Source organism: Candoia aspera, chromosome 2 (assembly GCF_035149785.1).
Source record: "Candoia aspera isolate rCanAsp1 chromosome 2, rCanAsp1.hap2, whole genome shotgun sequence".
Taxonomy (NCBI): Eukaryota; Metazoa; Chordata; class Lepidosauria; order Squamata; family Boidae; genus Candoia; species Candoia aspera.
Genome location: NC_086154.1, coordinates 177,102,249 through 177,126,031, shown reverse-complemented (window position 1 = coordinate 177,126,031; position 23,783 = coordinate 177,102,249). Strand labels below are relative to the sequence as shown.

The window sequence follows — 23,783 nt, the reverse complement described above, 5'->3', positions numbered from 1 at the left end:
ACTTCTTGCACAATTTAGGATCAGACTAAAGAGATTAGGGAAGACCCACAGATCAGCTAGATATGAGCTCACTAATATTCCTAAGGAATATGCAGTGGAGGTGAAGAATAGATTTAAGGGACTGGACTTAGTAGATAGGGTCCCGGAAGAACTCTGGACAGAAGTTGGCAGCATTGTTCAGGAGGCGGCAACAAAATACATCCCAAAGAAAGAGAAAACCAAGAAGGCAAAATGGCTGTCTGCTGAGACACTAGAAGTAGCCCAAGAAAGAAGGAAAGCAAAAGGCAACAGTGATAGGGGGAGATATGCCCAATTAAATGCAAAATTCCAGAGGTTAGCCAGAAGAGATAAGGAATTATTTTTAAACAAGCAATGCACGGAAGTGGAAGAAGACAATAGAATAGGAAGGACAAGAGACCTCTTCCAGAAAATTAGAAACATCGGAGGTAAATTCCAGGCAAAAATGGGCATGATCAAAAACAAAGATGGCAAGGACCTAACAGAAGAAGAAGAGATCAAGAAAAGGTGGCAAGAATATACAGAAGACCTGTATAGGAAGGATAACAATATCGGGGATAGCTTTGACGGTGTGGTCAGTGAGCTAGAGCCAGACATCCTGAAGAGTGAGGTTGAGTGGGCCTTAAGAAGCATTGCTAATAACAAGGCAGCAGGAGACGACGGCATCCCAGCTGAACTGTTCAAAATCTTGCAAGATGATGCTGTCAAGGTAATGCATGCTATATGCCAGCAAATTTGGAAAACACAAGAATGGCCATCAGATTGGAAAAAATCAACTTATATCCCCATACCAAAAAAGGGAAACACTAAAGAATGTTCAAACTATCGAACAGTGGCACTCATTTCGCATGCCAGTAAGGTAATGCTCAAGATCCTGCAAGGTAGACTTCAGCAGTTCATGGAGCGAGAATTGCCAGATGTACAAGCTGGGTTTAGAAAAGGCAGAGGAACTAGAGACCAAATTGCCAATATCCGCTGGATAATGGAAAAAGCCAGGGAGTTTCAGAAAAACATCTATTTCTGTTTTATTGACTATTCTAAAGCCTTTGACTGTGTGGACCATAACAAATTGTGGCAAGTTCTTAGTGGTATGGGGATACCAAGTCATCTTGTCTGCCTCCTGAAGAATCTGTATAACGACCAAGTAGCAACAGTAAGAACAGACCACGGAACAACGGACTGGTTTAAGATTGGGAAAGGAGTACGGCAGGGCTGTATACTCTCACCCTACCTATTCAACTTGTATGCAGAACACATCATGCGACAAGCTGGCCTTGAGGAATCCAAGGCTGGAGTTAAAATCTCTGGAAGAAACATTAACAATCTCAGATATGCAGATGATACCACTTTGATGGCTGAAAGTGAAGAGGAACTGAGGAGCCTTATGATGAAGGTGAAAGAAGAAAGTGCAAAAGCTGGCTTGCAGCTAAACCTCAAAAAAACCAAGATTATGGCAACCAGCTTGATTGATAACTGGCAAATAGAGGGAGAAAACGTAGAAGCAGTGAAAGACTTTGTATTCCTAGGTGCAAAGATTACTGCAGATGCTGACTGCAGTCAGGAAATCAGAAGACGCTTAATCCTTGGGAGAAGAGCAATGACCAATCTCGATAAAATAGTGAAGAGCAGAGACATCACACTGACAACAAAGGTCCGCATAGTTAAAGCAATGGTGTTCCCTGTAGTAACATATGGCTGCGAGAGCTGGACCATAAGGAAGGCTGAGAGAAGGAAGATGGTTGCTTTTGAACTGTGGTGTTGGAGGAAAATTCTGAGAGTGCCTTGGACTGCCAGAAGATCCAACCAGTCCATCCTCCAGGAAATAAAGCCAGACTGCTCACTTGAGGGAATGATATTAAAGGCAAAACTGAAATACTTTGGCCACATAATGAGAAGACAGGACACCCTGGAGAAGATGCTGATGCTAGGGAGAGTGGAAGGCAAAAGGAAGAGGGGCCGACCAAGGGCAAGATGGATGGATGATATTCTAGAGGTGACGGACTTGTCCCTGGGGGAGCTGGGGGTGTTGACGACCGACAGGAAGCTCTGGCGTGGGCTGGTCCATGAGGTCACGAAGAGTCGGAAGCGACTAAACGAATAAACAACATGGCTTTGCACAAATACTAAGCTCTAAACCAGGGGTTCCTAAACCTTTTGCCATCACACCTCCCTTTAGTGTAATCTTAATGTACACACTACCCCTAAAAATCCAAACACCAAAATGAGCACAAATGAACAATGAAAAGAACACAACAAAACTTTGGGAAAGGTGGATTTATTGTAGCAATGCAACTAAAAGTTCTTCACACCTTCCCTGGACTCTGTCTGCACCATCCCAAGGGAAAAACACCTCACTGTTTGGGAAACCCTGCTCTAAACCATAGATTGCAAACATTTTGCTTTAGCACAATGAATCAATTGTGATGCTAAAAGTCTGAGAATGTAATGGTATGTGAGAAAAACTGTGAGAGAGGGGGCCAAGGAGTGCTGCCTAGGGAATGCTGAGGTAAGAGAGGGCATAGCCTGCAGCTGCATAATGGGAGGAGAAAGAGGCTCAGAAGGGATCCTCCCTAGCTTCTCAGGCTGTAAAGGAGATTTGTACTTTCAGACTTGCAAGATTCTGTTAATGTAGGTAAAGGTAAAGGTTTCCCTTGACGTAAAGTCCAGTCGTGTCCGACTCTAGGGGGCGGTGCTCATCTCTGTTTCTAAGCCTTAGAGCCGGTGTTGTCATAGACACTTCCGGGTCATGTGGCCAGCATGATGACTCGGAACGCCGTTACCTTCCCGCCGAAGCGGTACCTATTGATCTACTCACATTTGCATGTTTTCGAACTGCTAGGTAAGCAGGAGCTGGGACGAGCAACGGGAGCTCACCCCGCCGCGCGGTTTCGAACCGCCGACCTTCCGATCGGCAGCTCAGCGGTTTAACCCGCAGCGCCACCGCGTCCCTTCTTCTGTTAATGTAGCCTTACAATAAAGTAGAATTAGCTCATCTGGTTGTGTTTCCTGTATGGTCTACCTGGGAAAGCTGACAGAAAATCCCCATGCTGATGCCACCATGTTGCCTAGTCTCACCCCATGACTAGGTCTGCCCTGCCCAACCAGGACAGCCCAGTGTAAATGCATCGACAGTTACTTACATTGGTGCTTATTGCTCCCACTTTCTTTCTCTGCTGCCCCATCCCCAGGCCCCCAGAGCTAGGAGCAAGGCTAACAAAAGGAGACTGCCTTCCTCTTCCTGCTAATACAAGAAGCCGAAGGGCAGTTTAAACCCAGCACCTGTAGTCAATTTACAGAGGCCTAGGCCATCTGAGGTGTGCTTCTGGATTCCATCCCCCAAGACACAAACTGGCACCAGAAATCTCTGTTTAAAATCTTAGTGGTTTTTTCTTTTTAATTAGAAAATACTCAACAGTAAGATAGATACGGACAGATACTGGGCTCGGAGAAAAGTGAGTGGATTCAAAGAGTAGACAGTAAGCAAAGGAACAATAAGTTAAGCTAATCCGCCCAGAGACTGAGCCTCATGGGGAAATACAGTTGTAAAGGGAATTGGGTAAGGATTTGAGCATGCCCAAAATACAGTTAATTCTCATTATTCATGGCAGTTACATTCTATAAAGTCACTGCAAACACGGAATTAGTGAATACTGAAACCTCAGCTGAGAACATGTGCATGGGAAACTCAATTTTTTTGTTGCTCTGCATGTCCACGAATGACCACGAATGCGCCACGAGTATTGATTTTGTGGTTACAAATAATTTTTAGCGAGTAGACGAATTTGCAAATACAGAATCCATGAATAATGAAAATTGATTGTAAAATAAAAATCCCAACATGGTCTAATTTACTGATGCTCAAAGCCTGCATGTACTTGGCTCTTCCCTAAATCCCAGAAGTTTCTTAGTCCATATAATTTGGAGAGAGAGCCAGTTTGGTGTAGTGGTTAAGGCATCAGACTAGGAACTGGGAGACTGTGAGTTGTAGTCCCCGTTGGGCATGAAGCCAGCTGGGTGACCTTGAGCCAGTCACTCCCTCTCAGTGCTAGGAAGGAGGCAAGGGCAAACCACTTCTGAAAAACCTTGCCAAGAAAACTGGAGGGACTTGTCCAAGCAGTTTCCGAGAATCAGATATGACTGGAGACATATGTAAGTAAATAAATAAACTGGAACAGGCCCTGCCATGCTGATTCTTTTCCCAGGAAGACTCTAATATAAAAAGCCTCTAGCAAGCTCTTTCTGGCTAGCTTAACCTTAAAGAGAAGAGGGGAGTTGTCTTTGTACAGGAGTTGTCCTTGGACCTTCTTTCAAGCCAAATATCCTTGCACCTTCCCTCTAAAGGAAAGATATTTGCTTACAGATAAGACTGCACTTTCTGATTCAACAGGAAACTCTAGGGGCATACCTGGTTAGGGCTGCCTATTACACCATGTTTGCTGAACTATGGTTGTTTAAATAACTGAATAGTTGATGCCTTTATATAACACATTAAGGTATAAATATTGGTTTGCAGAGATTGCTCTAAAACATAAACAAGCAAATCACATTTTGACTCAATGGCATTCATATTATGTGTCAGAAAGAATTTTGTCAAGGTCAGGACTGTTTGCTATTAGTTGGCATAGTTCTCTCACAGTCCCCTGAAAAAGGATTAAAGCCAAGGTTGGTCACTACAGAAGGAAGGAAGGAAGGAAGGAAGGAAGGAAGGAAGGAAGGAAGGAAGGAAATAGAAACTCAATTCTGTAAGGAGTATAAAATTATACAAGCCAAACACATCCATACATTTTACCCTTTTTGCACAATTTCTCCTGCTTTTTCTAGAAGAAATGATGGGATCTCTATGTCCTGGATCCCTCAGTCACTGTTTTGGGCATTCCAGATAATATAGATATGATATGATATAATATAGATATAATATAATATAGATGTAATATAGATATGGATGGGATCTGCTGTGGATCTTTTAAACAACCATCTCCTTTTGACCCATGCAATTCTGAATGATTAAAAAGTAAAAATGCTGACATTGTAGAAACTATACAGTGTTATAAAATAGGATTGTACAAAGAGTTTGAAGGGATCTGCTGCAAGGTGAGATGCTGCTTTCTTGAAGGCTTGGTACAGTGGTTTCCCCCGATGGTTTCTGCATGCCTGAGCTGCTCTCCTTTGTGGAAAGTCCCAGGGGCCCTCTTGCCTGGGCCTACACACTGATCTGTCAACAACCTGGGAAAAGCCTCAAAGCAGCTTTTCCGAGCGTTTCAGAGGACCCGGCTGCCTTAACGCTTTGAGGGGGGCTTCTTCTCGTGAGCTGAAGCGCTTGGTGAAGCATCCTGTCATAGTTATGGCACAGACATACTATAAAACCTGAGTAATAATATGCGTGTCTCGCATATTCTAGGGAAAGTAACTTCACAAACTTTCAACCCATTTCATGTTACATATCCTCTCCCTGTTTTGTATATGAAATACAGGGACATACTATATATACAATATATGTGTGTGTGTGTGCACATGTGTGTGTGTGTGTATATATATATATATATATATATATATATACAGTATATACACATTATATATAAATATATATATATATATATATATATATATATATATATATATATATATATATATATATATATATTGTGACATATCTATCTACCTACCTACCTACCTTAATTTGGGATCTCCCTCCAGTTTTAGACATAAATAAGGTAAAGACTCCCTTGAGCTGAGCTCAGGTCCTGGTGATTACATACATTTTTTGTTGTTGTTTATTCGTTTAGTCGCTTCCGACTCTTCGTGACTTCATGGACCAGCCCACGCCAGAGCTTCCTGTCGGTCGTCAGCACCCCCAGCTCCCCCAGGGACGAGTCCGTCACCTCTAGAATATCATCCACCCATCTTGCCCTTGGTCGGCCCCTCTTCCTTTTGCCCTCCACTCTCCCTAGCATCAGCATCTTCTCCAGGGTGTCCTGTCTTCTCATTATGTGGCCAAAGTATTTCAGTTTTGCCTTTAGTATCATTCCCTCAAGTGAGCAGTCTGGCTTAATTTCCTGGAGGATGGACTGGTTTGATCTTCTTGCAGTCCAAGGCACTCTCAGAATTTTCCTCCAGCACCACAGTTCAAAAGCATCTATCTTCCTTCTCTCAGCCTTCCTTATGGTCCAGCTCTCGCAGCCATATGTTACTATGGGGAACACCATTGCTTTAACTATGCGGGCCTTTGTTGTCAGTGTGATGTCTCTGCTCTTAACTATTTTATCGAGATTTGTCATTGCTTGTCATGCGCTGCCTACCTCTGAATAACGTTCAGACACTGGGTTGCAAAGCAGGCTCTGGTTTATTTCAGGATAGGTACAACGTTGTTAGAAAAAGCTGAGAGTGACAGGAGCGCGCCGGTGCGGGGTTTAAATACCCCGCGCCGGTCAGCGCCCCCTCGCTCTCGGTCACGTCACCCCCCTTTGTCCCATGCGTTGCCCTGCCATTGGTTGAGGGTTTCTAGGATCGCCCATCCTCAGGTTTCCATTCTTCTGCTGATTGCTTTCAGCTGGGCGATCCCCGTGGTATTGCTGCTGATGGCTTGGGTGGCTCCGTGATCCGTTTATCTATTGTTTGTTAGCCGTTAGTCGTTGTGGGTTGATGGCTACTTAACTTGTACCCCTTCACCTATTTCCTTGTCATTGTCATGAGTGCCATTGCGCTGATTACTTTAGCTCAACGGCACTCATGACATACTGCCCCCTTTCCGAATAGTGTTCTCCCCCGGGTTTCTGGGTTTCCCCCATGGAGCTGTCAAAACGCCATTTTTTTTTTTTTTTTTTTTTTTTTTTTTTTTTTTCAAAGTTCCCGCCGGAGTAGTTGTCGCCCCTCCCTTTGCTCCTCCCTCTACCACGTGCCTTCCCAGGGTGTGTCCATGGTGCGCATGCTCGGGTTCTGACCTGGCGTGCGCATGCTCCAACCACACCCTGTTTGTTTGGCTCAGTTCGGCGAGGCGAGAGGCGTGGCTGGTCGGGTGCTGCTCAACTCCAGGTAGGGCCCTTTTTTGCTTATTTGGAGTGCGTCGCCTTTGTTGTGTCTCCTGGGCGTTGCCCCCAGGTTGCCCTGTTGACTTGCTTGCCACTCCCCCGCGGCCAGGGGGCGGGGGGAGGGTGCTGGCGATCGTTTGTCACCACCCCGTGGGCCCGGGGCGGGGGGAGTGAGTCCCGGGGGGGGGAAGGTCCACCCAAGTCGCGGGCTTGGGGGGGGGCCCCTTCCCTTGGGGCACGGGAGGCGGGGGGAGGCCTGCGGGGGGGGGGGTTGGTTTTGCTGACCTTGATTGCGGTTTGTCGGGGTATGCCCGGTGGAATGCTCTGGTCAGGTCAGGCGCTTTAACGTTGTGCGCCGCCACCCATTCCGGGTGGGGGAAGTGTTTCCACCTGACCAGATAGTGTAGGGTTCCTCGTTGCTTGCGTGAGTCGAGGATGTCCCTTATCTCGAAGTGGTGTTGCCCGTCGATCATAAGCGGTGCGGGCTGAGGCGTGCTTGGGTGCCATCGGGAGGTGGTTGCCGGTTTTAGGAGGCTGGTGTGGAACACCGGGTGGAGCCTCCGGAGGTTGTGTGGCAGGTCCAGGCGTATTGCTACCGGGTTCACTATTTGCGTGACTCGGAACGGCCCGATGTACTTAGGCCCCAGTTTTTTCGAGGGTTGGGTTGACTTTAGGAACTTGGTGGAGAGATAGGCCATGTCCCCCGCCTGGAACGTCGGTTGTTGGCGCCGGTGCTTGTCGGCCTGCTCTTTGTAAGCAGCCTGTGCCTCCTTCAGCGCCGCCGTGATTACTGGCCATGCTTCCGCGATCTTCCGTCCCCAGTCGCTGGCGTCCACCTGGGGTTCCGGGGGTTGAGGTAGCTCCGGTATGGGGACGAAGTCGCGCCCCGAGACCACTTCGAACGGGGTTTTTCCCGTGCTCGTGTGGACGGCGTTGTTGTATGCGACTTCGGCGAACGGGAGCAGTTCAGCCCAGTCGTCCTGGTGGTAGTTCGTATAGGATCGTATAAATTGCTCTAAGGTGGCATTAAGAACCTCAGTGGCTCCGTCCGTCTGCGGATGCCAAGCCGTAGACAGGGCCTGTTGGGTCCCCGTCAGCTTCAAGAAGGCCCGCCAGAATTTGGAGGTGAACTGTGTGCCCCTGTCGGTCACCACACGTGCGGGACATCCGTGTAGCCTGTACACGTGGATGAGGAAGAGTTTGGCTAGTTGTTGTGAGGATGGGACTGACGTGCAGGGGATGAAGTGGGCCTGCTTTGAGAAGTAGTCCTTCACCACCCAAATGGCCGTTTTCTTCTGGCTGGGTGGGAGGTCCACTATAAAATCCATAGAGATTTCCTCCCATGGGCGGGAGGGTTCTGCCACCCGTTGCAATAGCCCCGCGGGTTTGCCTGGTGCCCGTTTGGCCCGAGCGCACGTTGGGCAGGACGCCACGTAGGTTTTTACGTCTCGCCTGAGCGCGGGCCACCAGAATTGCCGCCGTGTTAGGTGTAGGGTCTTGAGGAACCCAAAGTGTCCCGCTTGCTTGGCGTCGTGTGACCTATGCAAGATCGCCTGGCGTTGCGAGTCCGGGACGTAGATTCTGCCTTCCCCCCATGCTAGGTCTTGCGCCATCGTTACCTTGTCGGGGTTTGCCAGGAACCAGGGGTCGGTTTTGAGGGCGGCGGCGAGGTCCGTGCGCATTCCCCCTGGTAGTTGCGGTTGCCTTCTTTCCGTCGCCGGTTGTCCCGCCGTCGGCTGCGCCGTAGCGTCGAGCTGCCTCCGTGCGCCGCTTCGGGTGGTCACGGCCATCCCCAGTTGCGAGGCGGATAGGACCGTCCCAATGGTGTCTGGGGCGGGCTCTTCGTCTTGGGGCAGCCGGGAGAGGGCGTCGGCCAGGAAGTTCTTCTTGCCCGGCATGAACTTCAACTGGAAATCAAAGCGGCTGAAGAATTGTGCCCATCGGACCTGTTTTGGGCTAAGGCGTCTAGGCGTTCGTAGGGCCTCGAGGTTCCGGTGGTCCGTCCAGACCTCGAATGGTTGGGTGGCTCCCTCGAGTAGGTGACGCCATGTTTCTAGTGCCGATTTCACCGCAAAGGCTTCTTTCTCCCAGACGTGCCATCGCCTCTCTGTCTCGGAGAACTTCCTTGACAGGTAGGCGCATGGTTTCAGGAGCCCCGTGGAGTCTTTTTGTAGGAGGATGGCTCCCAGGGAGAAGTCTGAGGCGTCGGCTTGGACCACGAACGGCCGTTCTGGGTCCGGGTGCGCGAGGATTGGCTCCGTCGTGAACAGCGCTTTCAGCTTGTCGAATGCGGTCTGGCACGCGGGAGTCCAATTCAGCACTGTGCCTGGGTTCTTGGCGCGTCTGGTGTCCCCCACCCCTTTGGTTTTGAGGAGGTCCGTTAAGGGTAGGGCTATCTCAGCGAACCCCCGGGCGAAGGACCTGTAGAAATTCGCGAATCCCAGGAAGCTCTGTAGTTGCCGTCTGTTGCGGGGCCGCTCCCAGTTTAGTACCGCTTCGACTTTTGCGGGGTCCATCTCGATGCCGTCCCCGGAGATTCGATACCCCAAATAGTCTAGGCGGTCTTTGTGAAACTCGCACTTTGTGGGCTTTGCATAGAGCTGCGCCCTTCTGAGCTTGTCGAGGACTTGCCTGACTAAGGTTACGTGTTCCTCGTATGTTTTTGTGTAAATAAGGACGTCGTCGATGTAGACCAGGACCCCTTTAAACAGATGTTCATGCAGTACCTCATTGATGAGCTGCATGAACACCCCAGGGGCCCCCGCGAGTCCGAAGGGCAGTACCTTGTACTGGAAAGCGCCTAGGGGGCAGTTGAACGCCGTCTTCCATTCGTCCCCCTCCCTGATTCGGATGCGATAGTACGCCTCGCGCAGGTCCAATTTGGAAAAGACTTTGCCCGTGGACAGGTGGGCGAGCATGTCCTTCACCAGGGGTAAGGGGTATTTGTTGGACAGGGAAGCCGCGTTTAGGCCCCGGTAGTCGGTACAGAGCCGTAGGGTCCCGTCTTTCTTCTCCCGGAATAGGACGGGGGCTCCGACCGGTGAGCATGCTGGCTCTATAAATCCCCTGTCTAGGTTTTTATCGATGAACTCCCGGAGGGTTGCCATCTCCTTCGGGGTCATCGAATAGATCTTTGGTCTAGGTAGGGGGACGTCGGGCAGTAGGTCGATTCGGCAATCCGTCTTGCGGTGGGGGGGTAGTTGGTCTGCCTCTGCTTCTCCGAAGACCTCGGAGAAGTCGGCGTATTGTTCCGGTAGGTCTGCAGTGGTAGCGGCGTTGTCTTGTGTGGTCGCCTCCGCTCGTCCTACCGTGGGGTTGCTTTTGCCAGCTGGTACTGGTGCTCGATACTCGCCGTCGCCGAATGTGAAGGTGCGGGTCGCCCAGTTGATCCGCGGGTTGTTTTTCGCGAGCCATGGCATCCCCAGGACTGCAATGGGCCGTCCGATGGGCGTGACTACGAACGATGTGCGCTCGGTGTGAGTGCCCATTTGCAGGGTGACCGGCTCGGTTTGTAGCGTGGCTGGTTTCCCCCCCGCTGTGGAGCCGTCCAGCTGGTGGAATGCCAGCGGCGTGGGGAGGGGGAAGCAGCGGAGTTCGAGTTTGGCGACTAGGTCGGGGTGGATAAGGTTTTTTGAGCACCCCGAGTCCACTAGTGCCGCGGCCGTGGTGGCTCCGTTGCCGGCAGAGAGTTGAATTGCTGCCAATATTACGGAGCTTTTGTCGTTTCGTTGAGGTGGTTCGCGTTGCTGTCCCGCCGCCTGCCTCGCCACGCGTTTCAGGGCAAGCGGGGAGCATTTCCCGCCGGCTGGTCGGGGTCGGTATTGTCCTCTTCTCCCCAGTAAGCGTCCCAGCCCTCTTCCGGTGTCGCTGTGGCCACGGTCATTCGGCGGTGAGGGGGCGGCCCCGGGTTGGGTGGTTTGGGGCTAATTTTCGGGGCGGGCTTGGGCGCGCTGGTCGGCGGTCGGTTGGCGAAGCAGTCCGCCGTCTTGTGCCCTAATTTGCCACACCTCCCGCAGGGCTCCCGGTTGAACTTCTTTTTAGGGTATATGGGGCCGGCCATCCCCCCGTGTGGTGCGGGTACCTTTTTCCCGACGTAGTTTGTGTCTTCCGTGGTTGTCATAAGGAAGGTGCGGTGCGCGTGTTCGGCTTTCCCCGCGAGGTGGATCCACCCGTGTAACGTTTCTGGGTCGTCGCGGTAGAGGGCCCATTGGAGAACGTCGCGGTTGAGCCCCTTTTTGAAGATTTCCAGCAGGGTGGTCTCAGACCAGTCGCAGACCTTTCCCGCGAGGGCTTTGAACTCCAGGGCGTAGTCAGGGACCGTGCGTGCGCCCTGTTTAAGTCTCTGGAGTGCGCTTTTCGCCCGTACTTTGGCTAGGGGGTCTTCGAAATAGTTTTTCATCTCGTTGATGAAAGCAGGGAAGGTGGCGAGGGCGGGGGAGCTGGACTCGTACAGTTGGACGTACCAGTCCGCCGCCCTGTCTTGGAGTTTGATTGCCACGGCGCCGATCTTGTCGGCCTCGGAGTCATAGGAGTGTCCGTGCCTCCCCATGAACTCCCTAGCGTTGGTGACGAAAAACGAGAGTTTTGAGGGGGTCCCATCGAAGAAGATGGGGAAGTCCTTTGGGGCCCGGGCGTTTTGCGCGGCCCCGCCTCTCGCTTCCCGGGATGTGGTGTCGGCCGCCTGTGCCGTCTGCTGGCTTTCCGCTGGCTCGTGTGGGTTCGGTGCTTCGCTCGGGGTGTGGGCTTGTGCGGGGACGTCATTGGGTGGCGCGGGGGGCATAAGCGCCTGGAGCATGGTCCGGAGTTCCGTCAGCTGAGCCCGCATGGCCGCGAGTTCAGCTCGTGCCTCCTCGTCCACAGCCCGCACCGCCGCTGGGGCCGGTTCCGTTGGCGCGTCCTCGGGGGGGGGGGGTTCATCGTCCCTCCGCCGCGGGTCCGCTTCCTCCTCCGTCTGATGGGTGTCTCCGTCGTCCTCCTCCGTGTCGAGCACCGTGGGGCTGTCGCTCCACGCCCGTTGCTGGGGTGCGATGTGGGGCGCGGGGTCCTCCGCTGGTTTCGGAAGTCGTGCTGCTCCCTCCCGCGGTCGGGTTGCCTCCGTCGCCATCTCCCCTTGGGGTTGGAGCTGAGGCTCGGGTCGGGTGGGGCGGGCGTCCATGGCTCCGGGAGTCCGCGGTGCCTCTGGCCTCGGTCGGTCCTCCTCTGTCTCTTGCCGCGCGGCTCGCCCTCCTTGCCCGCGCCGTTCCGGCCTCATCTTGCTGGTCTTCTCGCCGTCTACTCCTCCCGCGGCTCGTTGTCGTCCGGTGGGGCTCGGCGAGGCTGAGTTTATGACTCTCAGCTTTATGTCATGCGCTGCCTACCTCTGAATAACGTTCAGACACTGGGTTGCAAAGCAGGCTCTGGTTTATTTCAGGATAGGTACAACGTTGTTAGAAAAAGCTGAGAGTGACAGGAGCGCGCCGGTGCGGGGTTTAAATACCCCGCGCCGGTCAGCGCCCCCTCGCTCTCGGTCACGTCACCCCCCTTTGTCCCATGCGTTGCCCTGCCATTGGTTGAGGGTTTCTAGGATCGCCCATCCTCAGGTTTTCATTCTTCTGCTGATTGCTTTCAGCTGGGCGATCCCCGTGGTATTGCTGCTGATGGCTTGGGTGGCTCCGTGATCCGTTTATCTATTGTTTGTTAGCCGTTAGTCGTTGTGGGTTGATGGCTACTTAACTTGTACCCCTTCACCTATTTCCTTGTCATTGTCATGAGTGCCATTGCGCTGATTACTTTAGCTCAACGGCACTCATGACATTGCTCTTCTCCCAAGGATTAAGCGTCTTCTGATTTCCTGACTGCAGTCAGCATCTGCAGTAATCTTTGTACCTAGGAATACAAAGTCTTTCACTGCTTCTACATTTTCTCCCTCTATTTGCCAGTTATCAATCAAGCTGGTTGCCATAATCTTGGTTTTTTTGAGGTTTAGCTGCAAGCCAGCTTTTGCACTTTCTTCTTTCACCTTCATCATAAGGCTCCTCAGTTCCTCTTCGCTTTCAGCCATCAAAGTGCTATCATCTGCATATCTGAGATTTCTTCTAGCGATTTTAACTCCAGCCTTGGATTTCTCAAGCCCAGCATGTCGCATTATGTGTTCTGCGTACAAGTTGAATAGGTAGGGTGAGAGGATAAAGCCCTGCTGTACTCCTTTCCCAATCTTAAACCAGTCCGTTGTTCCGTGGTCTGTTCTTACTGTTGCTACTTGGTCGTTATACAGATTCTTCAGGCGGCAGACAAGATGACTTGGTATCCCCATACCACTAAGAACTTGCCACAATTTGTTATGGTCCACACAGTCAAAGGCTTTAGGATAGTCAATAAAACAGAAATAGATGTTTTTCTGAAACTCCCTGGCTTTTTCCATTATCCAGCGGATATTGGCAATTTGGTCCTGAGTTCCTCTGCCTTTTCTAAACCCAGCTTGTACATCTGGCAATTCTCGCTCCATGAATTGCTGAAGTCTACCTTGCAGGATCTTGAGCATTACCTTACTGGCATGTGAAATGAGATTACATACATGCCCACATGGTTTTATGGGCAACATCCATAGAGGCCATTGAGTTGGGCGGCTAATAAATTTAAATTGAATGAATGAATGAATGAAATGATTTGCCAGTACTGTTTTCTGGGATGCTGTTTCAACTTTTCAATCTAGCCTATAGTTCTGGGATTTTCTGGTGGTCTCCTATCCACATACAATCCAGATCTGATCTTTTTTAGCTGTTTTCAGGATCAGCCAGAGTCAGCTGGGTACTGCCTCCTAGTTTAGGGCAGCATATGGCTGCTCTAAAATATATAAAAAAAATTAGATGACCACAACTTTTCTTTCCAGATTGCCAATGCATTTGTGGACAGAGAGCTTGGGTAGATGTTTCTCTCAATTTCTCCAGAGGAGGGAGAAATTCTCCAATTTTTTTTCAAGGACAGGTCTCTCCCCTATCAATGACGATAGCACCATTACTGCAACAGATAAATGAACTTGGGGACATTTCCCTCCTGATGTTTTCTCTTGGGATTTAACTGAACTGCAAGAAACTGGAAGGCTGCAGATTGATAGAGCATATAGTACAGAGAAAAACAGGACGTTTACACTGATTCCTTGACAATCTCAGAATTAAATGCCACCCAAATGCCACACACTACCCATGACAATTTCTTCACTCCTTTGAATGTGTTTTGAAAGCCAATTCTCTTCCATCAAACTGAAATGAGAACTGGTAGGAAAAATGCAGGAGAGTTTCTCTGTAAGCATGAATATCAATACCAGCTGCCTGGAAGATGGGGCTACAGCGCTGGGAGAACTGGTATGTTTCCAATTTAAATTGCTCAGGCCTCTCCAAAGCTGCTGCTTAGCCCACAGAAGAAAAGACACAGAGCTCTTTGTATTTCTCATATCTCATGAGCAAATGAAAGCTTTTAAACTGGGAAAACAATGCAAGGGAAAATCCAACCTCCATAGCTCTGATTTTAACTGCCTCCTCCTCCCCCAAATAGAGAAGAGACCCTCCTGTCCACTGGTTGCCCTCACCTCATCTGTTCTGCCTTTGAGATTCAACAGCCACTGCTTACATTGGTCTTGAATACCTAGGGAATTGCTTAAACAAAACCAGAAAGTATTTCACATGCAAGCTTATCACCTTCTACCCAAACATCCAGGAGATTTCTGGGAAGGTGATTCCAGTGGCATACATTCCATATATCAGTGCTTGCATGGAATCAAGGCAGGGATGTACACCTAGCCAAGCTGGAAACTGAGGCTGTTAAGCAAATGTCCTTGCAGGCTGATGCCATCCCTTCCTGTGAGAGTTGCAGCAACGGTTCCTATAGCATCCTTGGGGAAGAAAACATAGATGTACAGTGTGAGCATCTTTTCCCTGGGAGAGCTGAAAGACTGATCTTGACTGGATTGGTTACATAGAGGATCTGGCAATAGGTAGGTAGGTAAATAGATAGAGATAGGTGGATGATAGATAGATAGATTAGATAGAGATGTCTTCAAGTCCGCTTTTGACTCCTGGCGACTGCCTGAACAAGTCCCTGCAGTTTTCTTGGCAAGGTTTTTCAGAAGTGGTTTGCCATTGCCTGCTTTCTAGGGCTGAGAGAGAGGGACTGGCTTTGTGCTTAAGGCGGGGCTAGAACTAATGGTCTCCTGGTTTCTAGCCTGGTGCCTTACCCACTACACCAAATTTGCCTCCTTGCTAAAATTTATTTGTAACCACAAAACCAATATTCATGGCGCTTTCATGGTCATTCATGGTTGTAAAGAGTGGCAAAAAAATTGAGTCACCTGAGAGGATGTTCCCAGCTGAGGTTTTAGTATTCACTAATTCAGTGTTTGCAGTGACTTTATAGAACATAGGGCAATGCATTTCCCCTTATTAACTTTGTTCATTTATTTAATTGGATTTAGGCAGTGCCCAACTCCAAAATGACTCTGGGTGACTCACAATCAAATAACAAAATATAAACAAAATACAATATAAATAAACAAGATAGCATCCGAGCAATCAATACATAATACATACAAAGATTCATTCAACAAGGGTGTCCATGCACCTTACCCCAAGGTGGGGTGAACTATACTTTACGAAGTATAGTATTGCAGGTTCACCCCGAAGACAAGAAACTTATCTTGCTGTAATAGAATTGTAGAGAACTACTATTAATTGTGCTCACCTGCAGCCCTCTTAATATGGTCCAGTTCGTTTAACAATTTTTGCTGTTTATATTGGCAGCTGGTTTTTATTCTTTCCAACTCAGTGGAATGTTGGAAAGAAATAACGTAGAGACTTTGAGTGACCATCAGCAAGACAATTCTCCAAACCCAGAACAGAATAGGACCAAATTTACTGTGGGGGAAGAAGCCAGCAAGGGGGGAGGGAGGAAATAACAAATTCAAAATGGGCTGGATCAAACTGAGGTCTGTAGAGAGAGGAAATCAATCAATCAATCAATCAAGTGCAAACTGTACACTACATGTGAATACAGTAGGCACAGCAGGGTCCCACAGATTTTACACTTTGCTGAATGAAAGAAAAGTAGTTTAATGAGGATGTAGTTTTGGGTGGAAGAGCTGAGGAATGAAAAATATACCTATTTCCTAACTGTTTCTCCTCTAAAAAATAGCATTACTTTGTTTCATGTAGTGTAAAGCTTGGCCATAGTTCTATTTACTCAGACAACTTCTGACTGTCACAATGGGAAGCAGAAAGCAAGATCATCTTTGTCTGGACTGCATTCCTAAATACTTTCACATTCCAATTGAAGTTAACTCCCATTGAATATTTGCATAAAACTCTCCTATTAAAAACAAGGCTTCGAAGTATTTCACATGCAAGCGTATCACCTTCTACCCAAACATCCCAGAAACCTTCCACTCAGGTCCTATAAATACATTCATTTGATATTTTTTTCTTAGCTTTGAACTCTGGAAAAGGTGGCCTCTTAGCTCAGAGGTAGAAGAGCTATCCTGTATAATAACAATCCCAGGATAATTTCATAGCAGGTTTGCGTTGAAAAGCACCTTGAAGGCTAATGTTAAGAAAGAGGGCTGGTAAGCAAGGCCCCAAAGAACTGGAGTGAATCCAGGTAGAAAAACTTGGCTAAAAGAGCAATTGGCCCAAATAGACGATAGCTGCTTATAGATTGAAGATGTTCTTTGCTTCTTTGATACTGGCCTTGCTCAGCAGTTTGGTTTCTATCCTCAGTTCCCATTATTGCTTAATCTATTTGTGCCAGAAGGTGCATATGTTTTCCCAGTTTCTACTTCTGAATCATTAACAAGCAAGCTGATTATTTTATCTCAGCTGAGCCACAGAAACTATGTTTTGGAGACTAACTTCTTCAGGGTCCAAGGATTCTAATGATACAGTTTTAGCCCCTTGCTCCAATGCTCTAGAGTTAGAGCAGAAAGCATGCCAAATATCCAATAACCCATTTCCGTAAATAGTCTATAGAGAACTCCACAGAATAAAGAGACAGAAAAACAAACAGTAACCTCATTAAACTGCTTTGTAGGCAAGTTCAGTGCAAATCAAGCTGTACTTTATCAACGTGTGTGCTTATTCTTCTACATTACCAATGTAGTGCTGGCCTGTGTAGAATTACACGCACAGGCTAATAGCTTTCATTATTAAATATGACCAGGCCAATTTGGTAGATCATAGTAATTCCAAGTAATACCACTGGCTCTACTCCTGAGATATTAAGTTGCTTCACAGTCCTGGAGGATGAGCACCTTTACAAAGCCATCAAGGATGCTGACCAAAGTTGTTGATCATTCTGGACAAAAACAACTGTGCTAGAAAATCATGCTTTGGAGCTAAAAGGTTAACAAAGCAGTTTTAAAAAAAAATGGTTTACACCAAGCAGGGTGCTAGACTATGGCCAAGGAGACCCAGGTTCAAGTCTACCTTCAGCCATGGAAGCTCACTGGATGACTTTGGAGGAGGGAATGCTATGTGCACTGCCTTGAGCTCCTGGAGGAAAAACAGAATATAAATCTAGCAATAAATACATGAATATAATTGCATAAATTCAGCTTGTCTATGAGATAAATAAAATTGAGTTGACAGAATCCTAAACTGTCCTGATTTAACAGTGCTCTTCATATAAAACCCTTGTCCATTTAAAAATCGTTCTGCATTCAGTGAACTTCCACATCAGAGCAAGAAAGAAGTAGCAGTCTGTGATACTCGTGTAAGGGGCATTAAAAGAAGTATGTCTTTCCAGTGCAATTTAAAGTGTGATACTCCAGAAATCTATACGTTTGATGTATGTTGAAAATGGCACTTTTGGGTGAAAAGGAGATAAATTCTTTCTTGGGTTAAACTTGATTCCTTGTGACTGCATGAACATGTCCTTGCTGGTTTCTTGGCAACACGAATGGATTTGCCATTGCTTTCTTCTAGGATGCTTTTTCATTTCCCAGTCTAGTCTTCAGCCCTAGGATTTCCCTATGTTGTCCTATTAAAGTATGGTTGCAATCCTTCTTAACTTTTTCAAAATCAGCCTGAGCCAAGGTTAGGTGCTGCTGCCTGCTTGTAATCTAAAACTGTATGCGTCTCTTTTACAGAAAGACTGGAATATATGGAGAGAGAGAGCGAGCGCAAATGAATGAGCCAGTAGTATAGTAGTTGAGGTGCTGGATTAAGAGTGGGAGAACCCAGATTCTACTCTTTTCTTAGGCAAGGAAGCTGGCTGGATGACTTTGGATTGATCAATCACTCTCTCTCAGCCCTAGACTGAGAAATTGAAAAACATCTACCTACCAACCCACACTGGAGCAGTATGGTAGATTACAGTCTATAATCTTCAACAAAGCAGCCTTCATCCAACAATGAACTGAGTTGGGCTGAAAACAATAATCACACACACACACACACACACACACACACAAACTCTGGGTAGGAGTAGAGTTTTTTAATCAAGGTTGTAGCCTTCTTCACTCCAAGTATTAAACTTTTTGAAGAATTCTTGGATTCTAGTGCTTGGCCATCTAATTGTTTACAAAAGAAGCCGGTGCCATGAATCGATGCACATATACATACATACACACTTCTTCCAGGCATTGTGTCAAAAATTCAATGGGTTTGCTGAATTTAAAAGGCAAAACTGACCAAGAATAGTTAGCTAAGCATCTTAATCATTTATTATTATTTATTTGATTTTGATCTTGCCTTTTTGCCCAGAGGGCAGCTTGTGGTCCAGCATAACTGGAGAGCAAATTATTTAAGTCACTGATCAGTCTTGGTCAAAGGATGTCTCCTTTTTGGTCCCATCAAAATTTGGGACGGTTCTTCAGTCAGTTATAAATAGTTATTAATGAGCACATTTACAGCTGATCAAGCTGAATAGAGCCCATCAGTAGTAAATTTGGTGTAGTGGTTAAGGCACTGGGCTAGAAACCAGGAGGCTGTGAGTTCGAGTTCTGCCTTAGACATGAAAGCCGGCTGGGTGACTTTGTACCAGGCTCTCTCTCTCAGCCCAACTCACCTCACAGGGTTGTTGTTGTGGGAAAATAGGAGGCAGGAGTATTAGGTATGTTTGCTGCCTTGAGATAGATAGGTAGATAGATAGAGATAGAAAAGGTGGAATAAAAATCTAATAATATTTTTTAATTGCATTTGCTGTTGCTGTTGAATGGGCCCTGCAGATAAGAAGGATAGATATAGGGGCATATAATAGGAGGGTTAAACATGTGAGTGATAAGCTATATGCAGCTTATGGGTCAGAAGTAGTATAGCTTAGTAACAATTAAATAAAGATAAAAGCCTGGTTTATTATTATTATTATTATTCAAACATTATTTTTTCAAAACTGCTATGATCCATAGACTTGTCAAACTAAAGATTAAATTCAAAAGAAGGTTCCTAGTTTCACTGCCATTTTACATGTTCATCAACAACTTGAGTAAAGGAACAGAGAGGCTGTTGATCATCAATCTAGAAGACGTAGCTAATAATTTAGAAGATAGAAATGTAATTTACTTTAAATGTTACAATTGCACCCCATCTTTCCCCCTAGGGAACTCCAGGTTGGACACAAGGGATCTCCCTTCACTTTATCTTTGATGAATGACTCTTTGAGGCCAGATTGAGAAATAATGTCTGGTCCAAAATCACCCAGTGAGATTGATGGCTGAGTAAGTGCTTGAATCTGGGACTTCCTGATCCGAGTTCATCACTTTAATCATCATACCACATGGCTTTGGAGCACTAGGTCAACACTTAGAACATGCATTTTTAGAGTTAAATGTAAACTTCAGCATTTATTCTTAGATACCCAATGTGATTTAGTAAATTCAGAACCACCGCATTTGCAAAGAAACTAGAGATGCTAGTAGAGAAGTAGCTAAATATGAATCAGTGATGAGGTGTGGAATAGCAAATAAATAAATAAATGGGTTAGTGCAATTTTCATTTCCATCCTAGAAATGCGTTCTTTAGATTATGAGGAGCGCTTCAGTTCTGTTTTGCTTTAATCTGGTCTCACTAGAATTTTTTGTCCAGTTCTCTGCAATATACTTGAAAAGGGTTATTGACAAACCGAAACGTGTTTGAAGAAAGGCTATAAAAATAAAGACGAAATCCTGTGAGGAGAAGGGGAAGGACTTGGATGCCTTCAGCCAGGAGGAAAAAAGAAGAAGTGACACGAAGACCATATTTAAAATTCAGGACTGTCACATTTTCTAATGTTTCTGTGGGTAGGATTTGAATGAATGGATTCAAATTCCATGAACACACTGATCAGGAATGAAAATACAAACTGGAATGGAACATGTTGCCTTGGAAGATTTTGGTTTCTCTTGCTCTCTTTATGAAATGTTTAAAATTTAGAGATCTGTAATATCATCAATATACATGTAATTTCACAGGAACCTTACAGTGCAGTTCTTTGTATTGCATGGGACTTGATTGTCAGTATATTTAAGGCGTTATCCTTAGTAAATACTTTCTCACATTCCCCCTCCCCATGCATATGCAGATTAGAGTTTGTTATATCACTTGCACCCAAATGCTGTGTATCTTTACAATGGAAGTAAATCCTATTGAATTAAACAAGGATTATTCCAAAGTAAATATTCAGATTTGCAATCTTAACCTTCCCAGTGCTTCAGTTCTTCACACTGAGGAGGAGGGAAAGGCTTTTCAAACTTTGAACTGACTTTTTAGATGTAAGAAAACAATGTGAGTTGGGTTAAATGAAGAGGGAAAAGAAAGTTTTCACAGATTATAACCAGTTGCCAACTTCTATAATATTGCCCTTACTCAAAACCTAGGGTCAAATCACTGATCTGTGGTGATTGGTCCCAGACCCTAAATATAAAGTGAAGTGATAGGAATGTTTCCTTTTTAACAGATATTTAATGTGCTCAGCTTAATAAGACTTGTGCAGTGCCTTGAATGTGCAAAAGTACTTTTGAAAATGTGAATTGTTGCTTCTATTATTAACAGTGATAAATAGCCAAGCATCTCAAATATAATTTGTTTCATTTTCTGTGTGCTTTTATGTGGTTTACACACAAACCAAGGCATGTATACTTATTACACACACATACACACATAGACAATCATGTTGGAATATAGCTGCCTTCCTTTACTAGTGCATTAAATGATCTCTCATGGAACAAGAGAAACAGAAAGCCAGCTTGAGGTGCTCAATGTGTTTTAGAATCATCCACAATATTTGCACGACAAAACAAAAGTAAATGGGTATGTGTTTAATTTGTTTAGATTAGGTGGTTCTCCACCGGGATTCTCTGAGAACGAGCAAAGCCTCTGAATTCAGTTATCTAGGGCTGAACACACACACAGAGACACACGCACACTCATGCATGCACTCGTCCCTATTTCTCTTATGCCGTGGAAACAGTCTGGACACGAATGCTGCTCTGATCTCTAGCAACTTCGCCAGGCGGAGCAAAGTCTACCTTTCTATCTCAGAAGAAAGAAAACAGCCCAAGTGGAAATTCAGCATCGCGAGCAATAACACAGAAGGAGCAGCGTTAACCGAAAGGGTGGGTGTGTGAGATCGATCTGGGAATGGCCGTTCCTGTCCCGCTGCGGCACTAGAATAGCCTGCCTGGGAAATGTCACGCTGTCCATGGTGCTGAATTCTTAAATCAGCTGTGCAAACTAAAGGCAACTCTTAGCAACCACAGGAACCGCCCCCGTCCCGGCATCCTTGCCGAAGATCTTAAATATTTATCACGGCTCCGGGCGCGCTGGTCCTCTCCCGGCCGCTACTTCCCCGCACACATTCATAAAGGCAAGACCCCAGGCCTCTCTCCGTCCTCCCTCTTCCCGCTCTCGTCTCCCGCCATCCCTTACCTGACTCTTTCGAGGAAACTCATTGAGTACGATGCTGATCACTGGAATGTGCAGAGCGGTGGCGATGAAGTCCATCTGTAAGATCTCGCTTCTGCTCTGCGGGAAGGCTAGAATGGCCGAGACCCCTTGTACCACCACAGTGTGGCAGATGCTCTGCAAGAAGGAGACCGGGTCGTTGCTCCAGGAAGAGGCGCTGGGCGAAGAAAAGGGGAAAAGAGGTAGATCGCCCAGGCCCGCCTCGATAGCCATCACCACCTCCAGGGAAAGGTTGTAAGGCAGAAGCCCCTTGACGCGGTTGAGGGTCTCCACCGCCAACAGGAGCGCCTCCCTGGGCATCAGAGGTGGTTGTGGCGCCCTGTCTGGACTCTCGTTGCCGATCAGGTTGTCAGTGCCCAGGTGCGCTCTCCTTCTCACACTGGTCCCCGTTTTCCACCTCTCTGGCGTCCCGGAGTCCTGCCACCCGGATTCTTCCCCAGTAGGGTGGCTTCGGAGCGGGATGTCATTGTGCGCTGTCCAGCCTCCTGCCCCGCCTTGGGAGGTAGCCCAGGGCTGCAGGTGCGCAGCCCCGATCCTTACCGTGTGCCCGATCCGTCTGAGGATCCGGCAGGGCTGCGGGTGGCAAGAGGAAAGGGGCACCCCGGCCAACACGAGGGCGCAGGGCGGCGGGAGCAGCAGACAGACTCTGCTCAGGAGCCACCACAAACTCAGTCTCCACATCACTGGAGAGCCAGATGCCCGGCACGTCAGGAGAAACCCCTTCTCCCCCGCTGCCTTCCCACCTCAGCCTCCTCCTCCTCCTCCTCCGATGCTAGGCGCTGCTCTCCCAGCCGCTCTGCCACCGCCAGCCATACAAGTTGCGGGGCTCTTCAGGCGCCTCGGAGGCTCCCAAAACCTACACAGCCGATTTCCTCCCACGGGAATCCCTGCTTCAGGAAGTCCCCCAGACTTCTCCCAGTGACCGGCTCCCCAGACTGGGCTCTAGGGATTAATAGCCATTCCATTCTACCCCTGGAGGGTCGTCGCAACCCTTCGGGGCGATCCTCTGGATCACCATGGCTCGAATCCACTAGAAGAACCGACCCGGAGATCCAGATTTCCAGACGCCTCTGAGGACAGCAAGAGGCGAGATCCCACCCTCCAGAGATGCCTCATCTCCCTTGGGCCACTTCCCCTTTCTCCTCGCCGCTTCTTTCCCTCACTCCGTCCTTCGCCTCTTTTCGCTTCCACCTGCCTTCCCCTTGCTGTTTGTTTCGAAAGCTCTCGTCAAAGGGAACCCAAAGTTGCCAAGCAGGAGGGTAAGCAAGAAGCAGGAGAGGTTCCTGCTCGTCCGAAGGGGCTCCACTCGGTCGCGCGGCTGGCTAAACACCCACTGCCTGCCTGCCAAGGCGGCTTTGGAAAGGCGAACAGGTAGCGCCCTGAGCGGGACAAACGCCCCGCGAGGAACGCTGGGAGTTGTAGTCATCCTGGCCGGACTGTTGGAAGCCCCCCTAGCGCCCGGGCTTTCTCCAAATGCTTTGCCGTGACCCATATTTAGTGCATTAGAGGAGCCATGTTTTAGGAGTCTTTTCTTGCCTCTCCTTTCCCCACTGGAAATTGTTTAGTATCTGAAGGGAAAAGAGGACGCAGTTAAGAAATTCTGCTCTCATAGCCTACCCCCCCCCACTTTTTTTTAGGATAGAGCAAAGATGCATCTCCAAACATTTTGTTTATTGCTGCATATCCTCCAGCAAGGAATGTCCCTTTCCCCCTGATTCATTTTCTTTTCCCAGCTGCACAATGAGGCAGACATTCAACAAGACCAGCCAAAGTGTTCACCTGCCCCCTTCCTTTATTTTTTTTTTATCCCACCTTTATTATTGTTATAAATAACTCA

At 47.8% G+C, this 23,783-nt stretch overlaps 1 protein-coding gene across 1 annotated transcript in view; it reads right to left on the bottom strand.

Moving 5' to 3' along the window:
- GRIN3A (glutamate ionotropic receptor NMDA type subunit 3A) overlaps nucleotides 1–22,627 on the bottom strand; it is a 129,842-nt gene extending 107,215 nt beyond the window's left edge. The window contains exon 1 of the mRNA XM_063296691.1: nucleotides 21,911–22,627. Coding sequence (XP_063152761.1) covers nucleotides 21,911–22,627 — 717 coding nt within the window. The remainder of the gene's footprint in view (nucleotides 1–21,910) is intronic.
- Between the last annotated feature and the right edge of the window lie 1,156 nt (nucleotides 22,628–23,783).